General features: G+C 59.6%; 1 protein-coding gene and 1 long non-coding RNA gene across 7 annotated transcripts in view; one reads left to right on the top strand and one right to left on the bottom strand.

The window, feature by feature from the left end:
* The window catches only part of SUSD4 (sushi domain containing 4), a 95,024-nt gene extending 86,651 nt beyond the window's left edge, over window positions 1-8,373 (bottom strand). For 2 of the 3 annotated variants that reach the window (XM_053909472.1, XM_053909474.1), the window contains exons 1-2: window positions 8,144-8,373; window positions 6,750-6,935 (exon numbers count right to left, since the gene is read on the bottom strand). In XM_053909472.1, the coding sequence (XP_053765447.1) occupies window positions 6,750-6,900 (151 nt within the window). In that variant the 5' untranslated portion in view covers window positions 6,901-6,935; window positions 8,144-8,373. The remainder of the gene's footprint in view (window positions 1-6,749; window positions 6,936-8,143) is intronic. The other variant, XM_053909473.1, reaches the window with a different exon arrangement.
* A 177-nt stretch (window positions 8,374-8,550) lies between these two features.
* Window positions 8,551-13,341, top strand: LOC109258918 (uncharacterized). 4 transcript variants are annotated; one of them, XR_008424732.1, is made up of 4 exons: window positions 8,551-8,766; window positions 9,926-10,082; window positions 10,536-12,507; window positions 12,869-13,341. It is a non-coding gene; the product is annotated as an uncharacterized LOC109258918 (long non-coding RNA). The 4 variants fall into 4 exon arrangements; XR_002076508.2 differs by having other exon boundaries at window positions 10,805-13,341; XR_008424730.1 differs by having other exon boundaries at window positions 10,536-13,341.
* The last annotated feature ends 1,681 nt before the right edge of the window (window positions 13,342-15,022 follow it).

Below are 15,022 nucleotides of genomic sequence, written 5' to 3'. Positions count from 1 at the left end.
AGTACAGCAGTCTCTTCCTCAAAGAAGAAGAAATATCGGACCAAATCCTTCCCTAAAACTCAGCACCTTAAGCTCAGTCCGTGAAACGCACCTTCCTGGACAGCAGACTGGGCAATTTCGGATTTCGCCAACTACCAAACCCTATTCTTACCTCAAAGTTAACCTTCCAGAAGGAGCAGTTACTCACGCTCATGACCCTCAGATACAACTGTCTTCTTCCGCTTGGAAATGCACTAACTACGCTGTCCTGTACCTTACACGACTCGAAGACAGGTGTACCAGTCGGGCCCACGGGACGTGGAGGGGAGCCTTGACCCACCCGCCTGGCTCCCAACCTGCTTTGTCTATTTTGAGACACTAGGAGATCCACCTCGCTGAAAATGTTTCTTCAAATTAAAAAAAAAAAAAAAAAAAAAAGGATGGGGGAGGGAAAAAAATCAAAACCTTCTCCTCATCCTCCTGGGTTGCCAAGAGAATCAAAGGCAGTGATAAAGTCCATGTGAAAACAGCCGGCAAACAGCACATAAGCACATATTAACTAAAATTAATCGCAGGAGAAAGGGCCTCACAGATGAAGGCCGTCACGCCGAGGCCACAGGCAGAAGGTGGGGACAGTGTCCCAGACCCCGTGCGCCCACCCTGTGCCCCTCAGCGCGATGGAGGGGTTCCTGGCCTCATGGGTCCCTCACGGGTTCCTGGCCACTTCCTCCCTCCCTTCAGGGCTCAAGGCGCCGGCACTCAGGCCTTCACTTTCTCCTGAGTTGTGGGGTTTCATATTGTTGATTTGCTTGTGTGTTTTCCCCTTTACGGTCATAACACAAGACTTCACTTATATCAGTTCCTAAGTATTTGGTAACTGTGGCTTAAAAAGCGATGCTCGCCTTGAAATACAATTTAAAAAAAAACAAAAACGCATGTAGTGATTGGGATTTCCACACCTACAGAAAAAACTCGTGATAAAAAAGATAATCTGGGTCGCCGTGCCTCACTTACCGGCTGGGCGACCCTGAGCAAGTTGCTGAATCTTCTGTGCCTCAGTTTCCTCGTCTGTAAAATAAGAACCAGGAACAGCGCCAGCCTCAGACAGGTGTGGTGGGGATCCCGTGAGCTAACAGGTGTAATCGCTGAGCGCAGCCCCGACACGTAGTATACGGTCTCTAAAGGTTCACAATCGGTAGCACTGTTACTAGTGATTTGCAGACCGGTCACTCACTCCGACGGTGGCCAGCCGGAAACTCTGTTTCTCCTTTTCCCAATCGTCCGTGTTGGCAACAGGTGCACAGCTCACTCTTGTGAGAATGGACCAATACGTCGACAAAATGGCGAATCTGACCCACGAGAATATGCATCTGATCCTAAAAGTTGTGCTTGGTTTTGGTGAAATGTGCCTGAAAACACATCAGCAAAAAATATTTTTCTGCCCCTTCTTTCCCTCAGTTCAGAGCCAAGGATCCCAACGGTCTCTTCAGACACACTGCTGCTGTGTGTGGTTATTTCACCGTCAGACACAAAACAAACTTGCAAAGAAGGCAAGGGTAAGGAAAAGTAGCCTGGGGAAACCAACCTTCTCGTCCATATCGGTGAACAAGACTAAGTTCTAAACTGAATAAAAACGTACACGAGGGGCGCGTGGGGAGCTCGGTCGGTTGAGCTACCGGCTCTTGATTTTGGCTCATGGTTCGTGAGTTCAAGCCCCACGTGGGGCTCTGCGCTGACAGAGCCTGCTTGGGATCCTCTCTCCTGCTCTCTCTGCCCCTCCCCTGCTGGCTCACACGCTCACTCTCTGTCTCTCGTTCAAAATATAAATAAACTTTTTAAAACAGCGTATGTCAAAAAAATAATCGTACGCAAGCATTTCACATCTAAGCTTCTGAGAAGAAACCGGCCCGGACTCGGGTGTTTCCCTGGGAGCAGGACTGCGCCCCTCGCTGTGGGTGCCCAGGGCACAGAGCAGACACTCGGAAAAGACCAACATGTGGGTGCAAGACAGAGAATCAGCTTTACGGAGAGGTCGGCACCCATCAAATGCCTGTCATCACGGGATCAAAGAACATCAGCGACGTGGAAAGACGTGGAAAGAACTGAGCCCGGGAGAAGCCGCACCTCTGCCCGAAGCCACGTAGCTATTCAATGGCAAAGACTGAACATGATCTGTCAGCCCGGGAAGATGCCAGGCTCTCGCGCTGCCACAGGGCTCCCCGCGGAGGGCAAGTCTCCTGGCCCCTGGGAGCTTTTGAAATACACGTCGGACGCCAGGAGAGATACTGTGGGTGCTTCTCTCCACGTGTCCAACCAGTATTTACTGCAGGGAGATCGTCACCTCCCCCTTCATTACCGCGGGAATTACGGAACCACGGACTCTCTCCACCTCGCCACTCAGGCCTCGGAGATGACCGATCTGCTGGCTGCCGCAGGAAACCCCTCCCGTGTCTGTGACAGCCCTCAGATTCCACCTCGCGGGTACATCGACAGAGCCTCCAGGCTGCTCACATGTATTAAGGCCTTTTGTTGAAGAAACACACTTTGTAGTTTTGAGGAGTTGGGACCTCGGTTTAGAGACTGAGGTAAATGCAGTTTGAAATCGTGACTTTTAGACACAGCGTTGCATGAAAAGCTCCCACTCTACCAGGTAACAAAACTTTCTCGATAAGATGCCAAGGGCCCGGCACCTCCAAAGGAGTGAGCCAGTCAGAGCATTTGTGTCTTGGTGTGGGCACAGGGCCGGATGCCATGGCCATGTGGCCTCAACAAGACCCCAAGGAGCTTGATTCAACCCCACTGGTGTCAAAACTCTGACGCACAGAGAGGGCAGTCAAGTGGGGGGTCCCAGGTCAGCAATTTGCAAGCAGAGAGAGGAAACCAAGCACAGCTTGGATGGTATCATGCACCTGCCCCAAACCCCTCAGCAGGTCCCCACAGCCTGCGGTGAGACATTCAGAATCCTCACCAGGCCTCCCAAGACCCTTACAACAGGGTTCCAACCTGTCTGCCCTCCTTATTCTCTGGCTCCCTGCAGATACTCTGTTCTAGACCATCCCTACTCTCTGGCTCCCTACGGACGTGCTGTTCTAGATTAACCGGACTGTTTGCTCTCCCTGAATAAGACAACCCCTGACCGCCTCCACACTTTTGCACGAGGTGTCTCTCCCCCTCCCTCGGTGCTCCAACCACCCCTCCCACAGACACCAGCAGAAGGGCCACCTCTGCTCTAGAGCCTCTGAGGATTGCCCCTCCAGCCTCCGAGACCACCTCCAAATGGAAGTGGCCTCAACTACCCTGAGACCCTTGCACTGTGGTGAGCACCCGCGGTAATTATTTTCTAAACAGTGGGGCAGGGATCTGGGACTCCTTTCCTGCTGTCGGTCAACATCGGCAGAGCCTCTCCTGTATGTCAGATGCTGTCCTGAGTGCCTGAGACACAGAAGTGAATGAAGTCCAGGTTCTTGCCTACAGGGGACTGACGGTCCAGTGGATGAGACAGCTCTAGCAGGGAGGGTCATACGTGGCGCAGTGGCAGCCCACGTGAGGGCCCAGTGGCCAGGGAAATACGAATGACAGCGCTTTGAGTTTGGAAGTGAAATTTGTTCACTGGGCAGAAAACCAGAGAGTAAGAGAGGGTTCTTCTAGGCAGAGGAACACTATACACAGCAGTGCCTAGCACAGGGTGTGGACGGGCACACGGTATCTATTGAACGAATAAAGCAAAGGCCTGGAAGGTTCTGGCACTGTCCCAGCCCCCGCCTCATTACCACCTGCCCTGACTCAGTGCCTACGCGGCTTCCATCCCGCACACAAGCCCTGACGTCAGGTCCTCGGTTTACCCAGGACACTGAGGCTTCCAAGGCCCCAGGCGCCGAAGCTGTGCAGTGTAGAGCCCGGCTAATGGGTGGGACGTGCTAACGAAATCTGCCCTCAGGGACTGACTTACAGGGCAAACTCTTAGCCCTCTTCCTGTGCGGTGCGAACCCCGCAGGCAAAGCCCCAGCAAGCGCATGGGAGGGAGACTCTGGGGACAGTGGGGCTCGTGTCTCTCTGTAAACCTGGTGTTAGTCCCCTCGGGGATTGGGTCTCTTAGTGGCCCCAAATGAGGGCCCTTTGTCCTCATTTCCAAAAAACAGCCTGGAAAGAGCCACAGAGCAGTCACTTCGGGCCAACTCGGGCCCACGGATGCTCTCCAAGGTCTTAAAGAATTGAAGCGAGTTTGCCTTTCCAGGACGAAGCGTTTCTCTTCTGACAAAGTTCTTTTCCCCCTTCGTCTGGTCGTCTTCTCAGTTCCTCCCCTTTCTAGCTCAGGCTTTTTCTGTAATACTTGCATTGGACGCATGCTTTTTTTCCTCCTAGCTGAGACTACAAAATCTTGCTATTGTTCTGTTTCTTTTCCCCTTGGAAACAATCAAAAATGAAAATCCGCATTTCAGAACAGTGTCTATTAAAATACACATCTTTTTTGTGGACAAAAGCAAAAACAAAAAAGAAAGCCTTCTGTGAGGTCTGGTTTTCAGCTCTGTGGATCACAGGAAAGTCGTGAGACCTCTCCTCCCGCCCCCTCCCCACCCCCGGCCCTTGCACTTGGTGACTGGGAGTGAGTCTGGGGTCAGAAGCAACTTGTTGAAGGAATGCCTTCGTCTAAAGCACTGCTAATCAGTGTGGTCCTCCAACCGTTAGCAAGGCATCAGCTGGGAGCGTGTTGGAAACGTGGAATCTTCCGGACCGACCCCCCAGACCAACCAGAATCTGCCTTTCAGTAAGATCCCAGGGAATGGGTCTGCCTGTCAAATCTTAGAAGCATGGGTGAGGAATCAAGGGATTTGCTTCTGTGACCACCCTGGAGCCTGCGGGTGGGTCTCTGCCCCGAGAAAGAAGTCTCTGTATGGCGTCCTCCGTAGGACAGCCCCACCACCCTTTGCACCCAAACTGTTTACTCGTGGAGGGATTATGAAAAGACGATCCTCTCCCAGAAGCCACACGGGCAGCCCGAGGGAGTTCAAGATGAAACCGAGGTGGGGGCTAGCCCTTCCGCGGTGCACGAGTGCCTGAAAAGGCCCAGCTCTGAACTCAGACGGGACAGGCGACGCTCACCCCGTCCTCCCTCAAGGCTCTGGACGCCAAGCGTGATGGCTTCTCCCTCCGAAGATGCGGTAACGGACATGTGGTGTGACCAGACGGTGACTAACCTGAGCCCGAGGGGCCGTGCTGAGCACTGAGCTGAGATTCTTGAGGAGAATCTCTGTGAGCACGAACAGTAGCATCGGGGGCACAGCCACCACGCTGCAACCAGGCCGCCCTCCGAGCTCACGCTTCCAACGACAGCGGTCGGGTGCTACACAGATAAACCCCGATACCCCTCGCTCCGAGGGAGAAATGGGCCCAGGGGATGGAAAGAGCTCATGGACCTGGTTTGAGAGATCAAAGCTTGAATGGAGGGGGGAGGGAGGGAAGAACAGAGAAGGAAAAGGCCCAGCCCCACAAGTGCCCTCCTGGCCCCCAGAAGCTATGGCCACAGCCCCGGCAGGCGGCACAGCTCCTGGCCAGCGGCCCCTTTGCCCACATCCTCTCTGAAGAGAAAACCTGCCTGGGAGACTTTTCTATAAATACAAGAGCACCAAAAATGTCCCCCCTTGTTAGAAAATCAAACAGCCCAAACCCCGTCCCTAGGGTAAGGCGAGCGTCTCATCACTAATTCTGAGACCAGCACGTCCCAGAAAGCTCCTTGATGCTCCAGAAGTCTTTCCCACGGCTCAGCAACATGCCCCAGCTAGGGAGGACTCTGCCATAGAGCCCCACCCGTTACCCCTCCCCCACTTTTGCTAATTTGTTACCCATGCCTTCCCTCTCCGCCTTCGTTCTCTGAAACAGCAATATTTGAAAACAGGAAATGGCTTGCGTATATCAATCAATACCTGCTTTTCCACCAATTATCGTTTATTTATATACGAACAGCAGTTCAGCTCCAGAAACACAAGCCTGCCCGTCTCACAGGTGCGCAAGCGCTCCCAGAAATGCGGAGCGGGCAGCGATGACCCAGAGCGACGAGGTCGCAAATGCAGACGAGGGTCCCCATCTGTCCTCCTCCTCCCCTCCCCCATGAACCCCAACAGCTGGAGATGCACCACTGAATCGGAGGCTACGATTTTACTTCGGCCAGCTTCTGCTGCACACGGCGCCCTAGACCTCACTCCCCGTGACAGACCCCGAGGAGCAGAGCGGCCCCAGCGACACACCTCCGGGAAGCCCTGCACCCCACCCCGCCCCGCCCCGCCCCTACTTCGTGCAGACGGAACACACCACCCCCCCAGGAGATAGAAAGTTAACTTTCCCACAACCCGGTCCCTCCGCCGGCCTGGCCCGTCCGCAGGCCCCACACGCTCACAAAGGGGGTGCCCCCAACTCTCGCCTAAACCCAGGGGCTGAAACATGGGGCACAGACAAGGGGCAAAGGGCCACAAACACGCGCTAAGCACGAGGCACCCCACTCCCCTCTCTCGCTCTCTCCTGGCCGAGGGGAGAATAATGGGCCAGGTTTATGGTTGTCGTCCCCTCCCCCACCCCAGAACCAGGGGCCAGGCCCGCGGTGGGGGAAGCCCCACACAGACCGCGGGGGCGCCTCGGGTCGAGTTGGGAAGCTCCGGGGGTCGCGATCTGAGGGTGGTCTCAGGCCGGCGGCGGGCCCTGGCGCGCGCCCCGCAAGTCCCGCCCGGCCGGCGCCCCCCCCCCCAACCCCCCCACCCCTGGGCCCTGCGGTCACTCACCGCCCGTGAGCTGCGCGGGGCCGAAGCACAGCGCCAGCTGGAACCACAGGACGGCGGCCAGGAGCCGGCGGGGGGGCGGCGGCTGCGGCGGCGGCGGCTGCTGCCGCTCCAGGCATCCGTCTCCGGGGCTCGGCTTCATTCCATGATGCATCGTTCCTGCACCGCGGGCATCCGGCGGGCGGGCGCCTGCAGCCGGGAGCGGACGCGGCGGTGCCCGGGCCGCGGGGCCGCCCCCTCCTCCGCCGGGACCCCCCACCCCGCCCCCCTCCGCCTGAACCCGAGCCCCCCACCCCGCTACCCCCACGGGACCCCCCCCCACCCCGTCTTCCCTCCGCCGGGACCCCCCTCCCCCTGGACCCGAGCCTCCCCCCAACCCCCGCTACCTCCCACGGGACCCCCCCCCCCCTCCATCTTCCCTCCGCCGGGACCCCCTACCCCGCCCCCTCTGCCCGGACCCGAGGCCCCCACCACGACTCCCCACCCCGCCCCCCCTTCACTGGGATCCGAGACCCCCCCACGCACGCCCCCGCCACAGGACCCCCCTACCCCGCCCCCTCCGCGACCCCCCACAGGACCCCCTACCCCGGCCCCTCGGCGGGGATCCGAGCGCCCCCCCTACAACGTCCCATTGGACCCCCCCACCCTGCCCCCCCTCCACCGGGACCCGAACACCCCCACGACCCCCCACGGGACCCCCTACCCCGCCGCCCTCATCCGCCGGGACCCCCCCACCCCGCCCCCCTCCGCCCGGACCCGAGCCCCCACCCCACGACCCCCTACGGGACCCCCTACCCCGCCGTCCTCCGCCGGGACGAGCCCCCGCCCCACGACTCTCCACGGGACCCCCCCACCCCGTCTCCCCTCCGCCGGGACACCCCTACCCCGCCCCCTTCTGCCGGGACAGAAGCCCCCCCCCCACGACCCCCCCACAAGACCTCCTATCCCGCCCCCCTCCTCCGGGACCCGAGCCCCCCCAACCACTCCGCACGGCACCCCCCGACCCCGTCTCCCCCCCCCACTCCGCCAGGACCCCCATACCCCGCCCCCTTCTGCCGGGACCGAACCCTCCCCCCACGACCCCCTACGGGACCCCCACCCGGTCCCCAGGCGCGCGCAGCTGGAGGCAGCGCCACGGGGCGCCGCGCGTGCGGACCGCGGGGGAGGGGTGGCCAGGCGGGGGTCGCGCCGGGACCGCGGCCGCCAAGTCCGCAGCCTCTCCGCGTCCCCAGGCTACAGGAGCACTTTTCCCGGGCCTATGCGTGTCCCTGTCGGGCATCTCGCGGCGCTGCAGCGGGTCCCCGCAGCGACCCCCACCCCCCACTCCGGCGTCCGGCCCGGGGTCGCGGGGGTCCTCGCGCGCCGCCCCCTCCCCGGCCACGGGCTCCCGCGCTCACCTGCGGGGCTCCTCGGGCAGCCGCCTTCCCGCCTCCGCCTCCGCCCCGCGCCGCTCCGACCCGCATCTGTGCGCGACCTCTGCCGCCGCCGCCGCCGCCGCGCGAGCCAGACGGAAGCCTCGGCGGCGCCCGCCCCCCGCCCGCGCCCCCCCCTCCGGCTCCCGGGGCGCTCGGGCGCGGGGGGTGGGGACGCCGGCCCGGCCGCGCGCCCGCCACCTGAGCTCGCGAGAGCGGCGGCGCGGCCGGGGGCGCGCGGGGGGGGGGGGCGCACGGGCACGCGCACTCGGGGCGGGGCCGCCGCGGCGCCGCGACCAATTGGAAGCCCGCGCGCCTGCACCTGCCAGCCCCGCGGCCTGCGCGCCCCGCCCCCCTTCCGGGCCCTGGGAGTAGGAGGCCTGTCCCCGGGAGGGACGCGCGGGCCCGGGCCCCTGGTCCCCGCCGAGGCTCTGCGTGTTCCCTTTGGGCCCGCGTGGCGACCCAGGTGGTTGAGACACTCCCCTCCCCGCACCGTGGCGTCTGCCCTTCGTGCAGGGCAGGGGGCGCTGTCCCGCGAGGAAAATGGGGGGTGGTCCGTGCAGCTGCAGAAGGCTGGGTACCCGGTGAGAGGGGAAGCTTCTCGAGTGGTGGGTCGCAACCCAAGGGGGTCAGGGTGTTTGATCCCGGCGCTTCAGGGTGCGCCCTGGTGCAGATCTTGGCACACAGCCCCCCACCCGCGATGGTGCGGCCCACCCCCCCCAAACCCCACCCCACCCCCCACACTCCCCCCCTTTCAAAGCCCCATCCCCGTCCCCACTTACCCTCCTCCCCCCACTCCGCACTCTCCCCCCCATCCCCGTCCCCACTCTCTCCCACACACTCCCCCCCACTATCCCCCCATCCCTGTCCCCACTGCCCCGCCCCCCACACGCCCCCCCTCCCCCACCCCCCACCCCAATGTGCCCGAAGACCCCGCAGATCCCTCCCCCTCCAGAGGCCTGGCTTCCCTCTAGTTGGGTGGACGAAGAAGGAGGTGGTGCCAGCAGGCCGCACATCAGAACTCGTGACAGGCACCCCGTTATTCTCATGCAATTCGCCAACCAAAAACTGTATTTCTTATACTGCCACCAAATCGTCCCTTGCTTCTATCAGCCTTGCCAAAACTCACGTACTGATGGTCCTCAGGAAATTACAGTTTTTACTGTGTCGTCTTTCACTGGGAGTAATTTTAACAAATTCTTCCAGGATAGTTTAACTTTTAGTAGATAAATCAAGCTCGGTGTCTGTATTTGTTTATTTGTTTATGCTTTGTCAAACAGATGACAGCTTTTGGGGTTTTGACTGGCGCACGCTGATTCCTGTGACCCTGTTCTCGGGGGTCTGGAGCCTTAGCTGGGCACCCTTCCCCATTTCTGAGGTCATATGACCGACCTCCATGATTTGAATACTGATTTCACTTTTTCCCTTGGTTAATTTCGAAAGCTCTTCTAACAGACATGGAATCAACAAAGCTGGGGAATATTTGTGGCTGGTGGTAGGAGATGTATCTAAGCACAACTGAACTGTGTCCTTCAGCCAGAGAACAACCCTTTTGCACAGAGAGTATCAGGGCTGAAAGGAACATCCAAGTTTATCTGGTGGGAACAGGGGGTGTAGCTGGGGTCCCCTCTCTAACTTTTCCAACAAGCGGCCAGCCAGCCAGCCCAGGGGATGCTTCCCGAGGAAGCCAGCAGCTCGTTTAGAAAAGCCTCCTGTGTCCTGAACTGAAACCCACCCACAGCTTCTGGTGCTGCCCTCCCGGCCCAGACAGCTAGATCGAATCCGCCTTCCTGAAGACCGCTGTCGCTGCAGATGGCTTTGTGTGCCCCTGGGCCTCCGTCTCTGGGTGAAACGCCGCCACAGCCCACAAGACCATCGCTGGACTCCTCGCCGGCCACGTGGCCTCTCTCTGGATGCCACCCAGGTTCTGACCAGCCCATGGCAGGGCTGACAAGTCATTTTGAGTAATTTGCTTAGGATGCTTTAGTGCTTCCTAAGACGACAAACATTTGGGTGGCAGCTGCAGCAGACCGTTTGTAAGTTTTCTACGGTGTCTCGTGTCTGCTGGGGCAGCCGTGACCAAATCCCACCCACAGACGTCTGGTTTCTCACAGTCCTGGCGTCAGGGTTTGGTTTCTTCAGAGGCCTCTCTCCCCAACGAGTAGATGGCCACCTTCCCCCGGGGTCCTTGAGCTGTCCCTCTGTGTCTCTCCCTCCACATCCTCTGCTTGTGAGGACACCCCCCCCCCAACGACCCGATTTGAACCCTCTCCGAATGTAATCACGTCCTGAGGCGCTGGGGCTGGGGCTTTGAGGGGACACGATCCGCCCGAAACGTGATGCGGCAAGATAAGTGTGTGTTGCACTCATTTTACAGGTGAGCATGAGGAGGATGAAGGTCAGTCCATTGACTCAGGAGCACCCGGGCGCAGACCTGGGTAAACTCCACGCACACCTTCCACCAGGCAACCGCCCTGGACACATCACGATCTGGACTCCTCCCGAGAAGAGGAGCAGCATGAGGCCAGCCGGCGTGCGGACCCCGGCCAAGTGGGAGAAGACCCCTCTAGCCCTCTTCCTCCCTCACAGAGGCGTCGGCCACAGAACCAGGGCTCCCCTCCCAAACACAGCCCTATTTCATTCCAGGTAGATGAATTGGGCACCGACTGTGAACGGAGCACTGGCTGGGCGCTGGGGATGTGATGATGGTGAACACGGTCGCAGATCCGCCTCCGAGAACTCGCCGTCTAGTTAAGGACGACGTGCTAAGGGAAAGCGCGTATGTTCCGTGGTGTTAGGTGCTGGGCAGAATGATAAACACGTAATGATAAATATTACATAGGTAACATGACGTGCATGGGACAAGTACACATCATTAGGGAGGGAAGAGGGGGGTGGGTCCCCGGACAGGAGGGGTCCTCGTAGCAAAGCATCCAGTACCCTCGATGACTCACTATTCCAGGTGGGCGCGTCCCTGCTCCACCTTCAGGGACCCTGATTCCCCGAGTCACTGCCCTGCCGCCCCCTAAGATAACGTCTTCGTCTGTAGAGTTGAGGCCGGTCGCGGGCCTGTCCCGGGTCCCGCCCGAGGAAAAGGCGGAAAGACAGCAAACCCAGGGCAACCGTCTCCTTTGGGGCAAGCGACAAGTCACACAAGTTTGTTCTCTCGCAAATCTCACGTGGGCATCGAGTCACGTGGCCGCACCGGGCCACAAGGGGAGCCGGGAAATGTAGTCTTTGTGGGGAGACTAGGTGACCAGAACGAAGAAGAGAGTGGACTGGCACGGTCAGGGGGAGCCACCAGCCCTCACATGGTCTGTACGAGCAAACAAGTGGGGATTTCTTAATAAGGTAAGCAGGGGAGCCCTGCTTGGGGGTGACTTCCAAGAAAAGACCTGGACAAGGTGAAGGAGTGAGCCGTACAGTTTTCTGGGGGGAAAGCACTTCCAGGCATCAGAGACACAGAGTCCCTTTCACCTGCAGGAAACAGGAGGGACATCTGGGGGGCTGGAGTCGGTGGACGGTAGGGAGACTGGGGGACTGAGGTCGCAGAGGTGGCCTGGCCGAGGTGGCCTTAGAGTCCTTGGCCGTGACCCGGCTTTTCCTCTGAGTGGGCACAGGCCACGGGAGGCTTGTGAGCAGGGAAGGGACGTGATGGGTCTCTCATTGTGCCACCCCTGTGTCCTGCATGTGGTCCCCCCTGCTCCCGCCCGAGCCCTCTCGGGGCCCCCAGGCACCTGCACGGCCCTCACCCCCTAGACATCACCTCCCCCACAGAACCTTCCATCCACCCTGCAAGACTGCACAGTGTTGGGGGGAGGGAGGGTTGCCTGCCAGGCGTCGGGGCAAGAACAGGCCTGCCTGCATGGTCCACCTGTGGCTGAGCACACAGTCTGGAGCACAGAGGGGCAATCAGGACGTTTCTCTGAATTAATTCGTATTAGAAGGAGATTCCTCCCCGAGACTGACAACCCGAGACGAGCCAACTGACCTCCTGTCTTCTCTGTGGGTCTCCAGAATCCTGCACGTCCAGGAAAACACACAACCGACCACAGCCTGTCTAAGAGCTCAGAACTTGCTAGAACACTGCACGGATGTTGTGTGTGAACGCGGCTCTAGAATTCTCAAAGCGTCTGATGCACCTGCCAGCACCCTCAGGGAGGAGACGAGCTGTGGCCTGGGTGGGGACAGTCACCTCGCACACATCCTGCCGCCCATGCGAAGTGTCTGGTGGGTACTGCTCGGCACGGAGGCTTCGGGAATGGGGAAGATGCGATCCTCGTCTTCAACGAGTCTGTAGTCTACGGAGACAGCTGACAAATAAGTCTGCGATTAACGTCACCGGGCAGGTATGGGAAAGCACAGAGGAGGGGGTGTCCTGGCAACGGACCCTGGAGGTGACCCCGTATGTCATATGAACGTGTGCGTGAGGGGAAGGAGGGAAGAGGGGTTCAGGGGTCGTCCCAGGCGCAGGAAGCAGCCCTTGTGAAGACCGGGGGGGGCCGGTGGGGGTCGGGGTGGGGCAGAGACCAAGGAGAGAACTTAGACAGCAGGCCGAGAAGCAGCACGGAAAGTTCCATAGTGAGAGGGCTCAGTGAGGCGTGCAGGGGAGCCGGTGTGTAAGACAGAGATGGCTGTGTGTGTGGAAGCGGGAGTGACTTGGGAGGGGCCGCAGAGACGTGGAGACCCCAGCAGCACCATCCATCGCAGCACGGCGACGACCACGGGCGCCGTTTTCACCCGTCAGACCGACTACGGATGCACGTCTGACAATATCAGGTGTTTGGTGACGACGCAGGGAGAGGGGTCCCGGATCCCGCAGGGAGGACTGAGAATCGCTGTGTATTAACCGTGTCTTTGTCTTCTGTGCTGATACATGGACACCGGGCCCTTGCCGGCCCCACACATGAGGAAGGAGACGATGTCAGTGCCCGCCCCGCAGGACGCAGGACGGACAGATCACACCTGGGAAGTGTCCAGACAAGCAGATCCGGACACGTTCGCCGCAGGCGCTTTTGCGACGGCGGAAAATCGGGAACAGCCTGGCGAACGGCATGACTGCGGTGTGGGCACCGGGAGGGTCGCTGCAGCCCCGAGGGGGGCGTTCGTCTCCACGTGGGAGCCCGGGGTTGAGTAAGAGGGGCAACTCGTGGAACCAGGTGTGCGGCGAGATGTGATTTACGGGGAAAAACGTGAGCACCGAAGAAGAGAGAGACGTGATGGACGGCAGACGGGGTCGAGTCCAGGCCAGCGAGAGCAGGTGGAGTCAGCGGGGAGAGGTGGTCCGAGGTACTACAGTTGTATTTCTATGACTTTTATTTTGTTTTCCTTATTTAATTTAATGTATTTGGATTTTTTTTTTTTTTTTGGTTATTATGGATTGCTTAGGTGATTAAAAATTTATCTGAGATGCAGAAGGTGGGGTGCCTGGGGGGCTCAGTGTGTTAAGCCTCCGAGTCTCCATTTCAGCTCAAGTCATGATCTCGTGGTTCATGGGATCGAGCCCCGTGTCAGGCTCTGCATCGAGCGTGGAGCCTGCTTGGGATTGTCTCCCTTTTTCTCTCAAACAAATTAAATTGAAATGAAAATGCTAACCCGGTTTGCCACTTGGGAAAAAGTCAACCTCTTCGTCGGGCTGTTGGGGTGGTGGCTCCCATCTCTCCAGAAGTTTCCCACCCTGACCACATCCCCAGGAGCTGGTGGTTGTTCTCTCCTGGTAACTAGAGTAGGGTCGCCTGCCCACCGTGGCAGACGGGCTGACCCCGTACTGGGCCAGCACCACCCCCGTAGCTCTCCTCCACCCCCAACACGGGGGGGGGGGGGGGGGCGCTGACGCAGAGGGAGGTACGGGGACCGGGTGGATTGTCTGCTCTCCGGTGGTCATTCCGGAGCTCAGGCAGAAGGTGACTTTGTTGTCTGCAGCCCATGGCTTTCCAGAGCCTCTCCCCCTTCTTTGCTTCTCCCCTGCCTTCCTCTCTGATTCTCCCCCCCACTTCCTCTCTGCTTCTCCCTTCCACCCCCCTTCCTCTCTGCTTCTCCCCCCTTCCTCTCTGCTTCTCCCCCCCACCCCTTTCCTCTCTGCTTCTCCCCCCTACCGCCCTCTTCCTCTCTGCTTCTCCCCCCCCCGCCGCCCCCTTCCTCTCTGCTCCTCACCCCCCTGCCGCCCCCTTCCTCTCTGCTTCTCCCCCCACCACCGCCTTCCTCTCTGCTTCTGCCCCCCCACTGCCCCCTTCCTCTCTGCTTCTCCCCCCCCGCCCCCCTTCCTCTCTGCTTCTCCCCCCCTCACCGCCCCCCTTCCTCTCTGCTTCTCCCCCCTCCCCGCCCCCCTTCCTCTCTGCTTCTCCCCCCCCCCCCCCCGCCACCGCCCCCTTCCTCATCGCTGTCTCACCTGCTCACACTCCAGCCCCTTCCGAGTGAGGCCCATCACACTCTCTTCCTCACGGCTCTTTCATCGCAGTATGAAAGATTGGGGCCACTCCAGAGCCCAGGAGCTCTCGTAAATATCTGATACCTCGAGTGTCATTTCAGTTACATTTAGATCACGGGGTGGGGTGGGGCGGGGTGGGGAACAGCAGCAGAAATGCTCTCTGGGCTTTTAGCCTTTCTCTTAACGCTGAATTGGACACATTCCCAGCAACTCTAAGCTTTGACCTGTATCTGGCGAGATTTGGTTCTTGGATTAAATGGAGCGGGTGTTGCTAACGAGGTGGTTTAACAACGTCGCGCCCGGTGGTCAACCCGTCCACTCTAGCTGACTACTGGCTAAAGGTACACCACGCTTTCAGACACGCTTTCAGCAGGGAATTATATTAAAAATGCTGTTGGGGCGCCTGGGGGGCTCAGTCGGTTAAGCGTCCGACTTCG

The sequence above is a fragment of the Panthera pardus genome, unplaced genomic scaffold, assembly GCF_024362965.1.
Source record: "Panthera pardus isolate Hobbes unplaced genomic scaffold, ASM2436296v1 HiC_scaffold_21, whole genome shotgun sequence".
NCBI classification, from domain to species: domain Eukaryota; kingdom Metazoa; phylum Chordata; class Mammalia; order Carnivora; family Felidae; genus Panthera; species Panthera pardus.
This window is presented reverse-complemented; position numbering and strand designations above follow the sequence as displayed.